A 4,972-nucleotide genomic window follows, 5' to 3' on the forward strand; every position below is an offset into this window, starting at 1 on the left:
CTGTGTTTAAATATTATTATTGTGTTTAATTTTTATTTTTATATATATATATATATATATATATATATATATATTAGGCTTGGGCGATTGGACGAATATATCGCCAAACGCCCATCGGCTGAGTCCATCACGGTTGGTTTCATTTTTGGCGATTTTTTTGGGCGATTTTTGTCATTTTATTTTGCTAAATTAATGGTCTGTCTCCACAGAATTAAACTTGGTACATAGTCCATAATAACTATGTAGAGCACAATTCAAAGTGTGTGCATATTGGAACTGGCAGCTTCACACTGATTTCCGACGAATCTTTCACAAAACACGTCAGTGATGGCGGAGCTGAAAGTTACGGCCGGGGTCCACCGGCAACGGGAGCGGCGCGACACGTCTGCAGCGCGAGTCCCGTAGCAGCTCGCCCCTCTGTTAATCAATTACAGCGGCTGCACCGGCAACGGGAGCGGCGCGACAACCCCCGTCTGCCGCGCGACAACTCTCTATTTAAGGATGCTCTTCTATTTTTGTCGTGTTACGCTCCCTACGCGACCCTCCAGCAGATAAAAACTACATGAAATAGTGTGCTAAACGAGCACAATGTGTTTTTAAATGAATAAACCATTATCAGAGGTGATATGTGATGATTTTCATTTTCATTCATTTACCCATGTTTATCCGTGACATTGTGTAAACGTCCGTGGCGGACATTTGAAAGCGAGTAGATGACAAACAGTACAGTAAACTTGTAGATTACTCAAATATATGTAATAACTTAGGTGGAAAATGCTTTAACTATCATGGCTCAGCAAACGGTAAACAAGACGCTTGACATGATGCTTAACGTTTGCAGCCGGTGGAACCCGGCCGTAACGTTAATTCATATGCGCATATGGTTAACAATGTCACCAGCCGTGCTAAACACCCTCTCTGATGGCGTGCTTGTGGCCGGTATGCACAGATATTTCCGTGCCATGTTGGACCTGAGTGGGCTTGCAAAGCACGCTGCATTTTTTTGCTGCATTCATGTGGTGTCGGGAGATCCGAGTTGCCGAGTTGTTTTTCTGACATGAGGTGGCATTAATGTGAATTATCCCATTCTGAAAGTCATTTTTCGATTCTTTATGTGAATTATCCCATTCTGAAAGTCATTTTTCGATTCTTTCCGACATCTCATGAATGCAACATCCCCACTCTTTTTTTTTCTCCGCCACACACACAACTGCCGAATATATCGGCAACTGCTGGTTGATGGGCTGACGGTGGCCGGTTGGAAATTTTTAACATATCGCCCAACCCTAATATACATATATATATACATATATATATTTATTTATTTATTTTATTTTTTTTTTTTTTCTGCAGTCCTGTTTTCTTTTGCTGGTTGTTGTCATGGCATGGCACTCTGTGGAAACAAATTCCCATAACAGGACAATAAAAGCTATCTATATATCTTGTCTTTCCTCCTCCTGACTAAGCAGAAGCGGCAGCCACGGCAGCAGCAGGCGGGACCCTCATCCCCCTCCTCCTCCAGGAGGAAGAGGAGCAGCAGCAGCAGCAAGCAGGACCCTCATCCCCCTCCTCCTCCTCTGACAGCTCAGAGGAGGAGAACTCAGAGGAGGAGCAGGAGGAAGAGGTGCAGCAGCAGCAGCAGCAGGCCTCACCCCCCTCCGCCTGCGAGGGCGCTGAGGAGGAGCAGCAGCAGCAGCAGCAGGGGGCAGCCTCACCCCCCTCCGCCTGTCAGGGCGCAGAGGAGGAGCAGCAGCAGCAGGGGGCAGCCTCACCCCCCTCCGCCTGCGAGGGCGCTGAGGAGGAGCAGCAGCAGAAGCAGCAGGCGGGAGCCGCATCCCCCTCCTCCTCCTCCGAGAGCGCTGAGAAGGAGGAGGAGCAGCAGGAGGAAGAGGCCCAGCAGCAGCCATCCTGGAAAGAGGAAGTCGTCTTCTTCTGTGCCTGCGTCTGCTACAGTGGAGTAGACCACCAGTGAGGTGAGTGAGATGGTTTAGTTCATCAATAATTTTACAAATCTTTACCAAGTTTTGAACCAAGGAGGACATGTGGTCATGTTAATGATGTTTTGTATTGGGTTTTTTTTCCTAGGTGGAAGCCCAGCACCTCAGCCCTCAACTGACCAAAATATTCACAGCCCTGGAGCCATACTTCAAGGGAAGAAGCAAAGCCTCAAACTTGAGGAAGATCTGTTTTGGCACCTCCATGGGTAAGAAATTACACATTCTATATTTGTGCAGGTGTGTGGAGTGTTTTCATGCTACATTCATCATCACGTGTTTCATTTTCACAGACAAATACGTTGATAAGTACGCTGATTTTGTGGCGTGCCCAGAGGGCACCACAAAAATGCAACAAAACGCCGTGTCAAAGACCACAAGAACAAAAGTGTTCATCAAATATATGATGCTGGGGTGGTCATCCATTAAATACTGGACGTGGGAGTTTATGGACAACGTCCTTATTTTGAAGTCGTAAGTAGTGAACTTTGAAAGACGTAACCTTAGTAAGTACAGAAAACAAATGAATGACAGAGACTAAATCCAGACTGGTCTTTCCACAGCTACCCTGCTCTTTTGAGAGCATTTGGCCTGGCTCCCACCACAGTAGTCTTGTATGTTGGCCAGGCCATTTCTTTTGTGGAGTACATGAGGGACATCCCCCCCAAGTATTCTTGAATTTCCAGCCAGACGTTGTCCCTCATCTTCAGGGAGCTAAAAAAAATCTACAGGGACACTGGCCGCACTGTCCTTGGTCACCAGTTTCTCGTAAAACAACAAAAACAGCAGAGACTGGTGGCCAAGGCAGACCTGGCCAAATGTCAGGCCTTGGCCAAGACCAAGATCCCCTCACTCCTTGGTAAGTCTGTATTGCCTCTCTCTTTCTCTTTCTTTCTCTCTCTCTCTCTCTCTCTCTCTCTCTCTCTCTCTCTCTCACACTCACACTCACACTCACACTCACACACACACACACACTGTACTTTTCTGATATACATCATTATTCATTATTCTCTTCTCTCTTTAACTCTCATTTCAGAGGACATTGAACAGCCCGAACATGCGGGTGTCTGAGGTCAAGGAGGCTGTGGGGAACCCTGACAGCGGATACCTCATCAATGTAAATTTCAGTTTAATTTCAAACCACAAAACCGTCCGTAAATTTGGGACCGCGCAAATATACCTGGAGCTGGAGGAGTACAGGTGGTTCACCCGGTGGCTCCAGCTCCGCAACTGGTCTGTACTGCTTAACAACTACTTTTTCACGTCGCTTGGCAGCACGGAGGCCAAGGACTTGGTGAGATACGTTCGTCGGACGTGGTCCGAGATGGGCCTCCCAGGTTCCCCCAGCCACCTTGACCTCAGGACGGCTGTCTCGACATATGTGAGTATCACAGAGACCTGACGTTTGATTTTCACGGGGTAAATTTAATCCATACTGACCCAAGCATGAATTTGTCTTTTGTAGAACTTTCAACAAAACGACGACGAGATGCGTAAGAACCTCTCCTCATTCATGTGCCACAGTGCCGAGACCCAGGAGAGGTTCTACGCTCTACACAAGACTGTTCAGAGAGCGATACAAATGAGGGACATGTTTGTGTGGCTCTCACTGAGAGAGGAAGAGGCAGGTCCCTCATCAGCTGCCTCCTCCTCCGCTGCCGCCTCCTCCTCATTGGCTGCCTCCTCCTCCTCCTCCTCCTCATCAGCTGCCTCCACCTCCGCTGCAGCCTCCTCCTCATCCGCGGCCTCCTCCTCCGCTGCAGCCTCCAACTCCGCTTCTGAGGGCAGAGTAAGTGAAAACCATGTAATCACTATCACGCAACAGTCCAAATTCACTGAGCTCATTGTATACCTGTTCTCTTTTCCGAAGGTGAAGTCGCCAAAGATGGCCAGGATGTCATCGCAGGCCTGGGCAANCTCCTCCTCCGCTGCTGAGGGCAGAGTAAGTGAAAACCATGTAATCACTATCACGCAACAGTCCAAATTCACTGAGCTCATTGTATACCTGTTCTCTTTTCCGAAGGTGAAGTCGCCAAAGATGGCCAGGATGTCATCGCAGGCCTGGGCAAAAAAGGTGAAGGAGAAGGTGGGGCTCTCCCCAAAGAAGCTCTCCCCAAGAAAAGGGGTTAGGGCGAGGAGGGCCCTTGTTCTACTTAAAAAGATGTAGTGTGTGTTTAGTGTGTGTTTGTTGTTCTTTACAGTTTTTTCTTAATTGTATATATTTCAAGTTCTGATTTTGTATTGTTTGCTTTTATATTTTTCTAAACCATAATTCAATGAAAGTTGAAAAACAAAAACAAAAAACAACAACAACAAAATAAAAAAAAATAATAATAAAAAAAACCTCCGCATGGGTACTGCCGTGACGTGGTGTGGAGGCTTACTGCCTGTGTGATCTTAGAGCTTCTGGATATTTTTGAGAGGCTCTAAGACCACACAAGCAAACCAAAGTGCCCCCAAACCACAACTTACCTCCTTTCCAGATTGCCAGGGTGTTAAGTTATTTCATTTAGTAAAGTTTAGTAAAAAACAGCCAGAGTTAACATATTTCATCTGGGCTAATTTTCTAATGGAGAAGGTAGCCCTGTAATCCTGGGCTGACTAATGTAGACACCACTCCATTTGGGCTACTTTTCAAATGTAGAAGGTAGCCCTTTAATCCTGGGCTGACTAATTGAAGAAGATTTCAAAATATGCTATCTTTTAACTATGAAAAGTAGCCCAAAAAAGGAAGAGGGACCGGGTTGCCCTGACCGAACCGGCGGTAGCCCCTTCTGGAGGGGGCGGGGCACCCTCCGGGTAGCCCTCTCCGGGTAGCCCTCTCTGAGCCCCCTTCCCTTTGGGAAACTCTGCGGGCGCCACCTGGTGGAAAAGGTAGTCCATTCTGAGGCGCCCCAGAGGTTTCCCTATCTCTCCTTGATCAAACATGCCAGAGGCTGTTCACCTTGGAGACCTGCTGCGGATATGGGTACGGCCTG

At 47.3% G+C, this 4,972-nt stretch overlaps 1 protein-coding gene and 1 long non-coding RNA gene across 2 annotated transcripts; both read left to right on the forward strand.

The window, feature by feature from the left end:
* The first annotated feature begins 2,133 nt into the window (after positions 1-2,133).
* On the forward strand, positions 2,134-2,825 carry LOC126387439 (uncharacterized). Its single transcript, XR_007569671.1, has 3 exons — positions 2,134-2,203; positions 2,288-2,468; positions 2,558-2,825. It is a non-coding gene; the product is annotated as an uncharacterized LOC126387439 (long non-coding RNA).
* A 226-nt stretch (positions 2,826-3,051) lies between these two features.
* LOC126387438 (uncharacterized) lies at positions 3,052-4,161 on the forward strand. Its single transcript, XM_050039958.1, has 4 exons — positions 3,052-3,375; positions 3,460-3,783; positions 3,865-3,936; positions 4,018-4,161. The coding sequence occupies exons 1-4, from the start codon at positions 3,052-3,054 to the stop codon at positions 4,159-4,161; spliced, it is 864 nt and encodes a 287-aa protein (XP_049895915.1).
* The last annotated feature ends 811 nt before the right edge of the window (positions 4,162-4,972 follow it).

This window comes from Epinephelus moara, unplaced genomic scaffold, assembly GCF_006386435.1.
Source record: "Epinephelus moara isolate mb unplaced genomic scaffold, YSFRI_EMoa_1.0 scaffold430, whole genome shotgun sequence".
Taxonomy (NCBI): Eukaryota; Metazoa; Chordata; class Actinopteri; order Perciformes; family Serranidae; genus Epinephelus; species Epinephelus moara.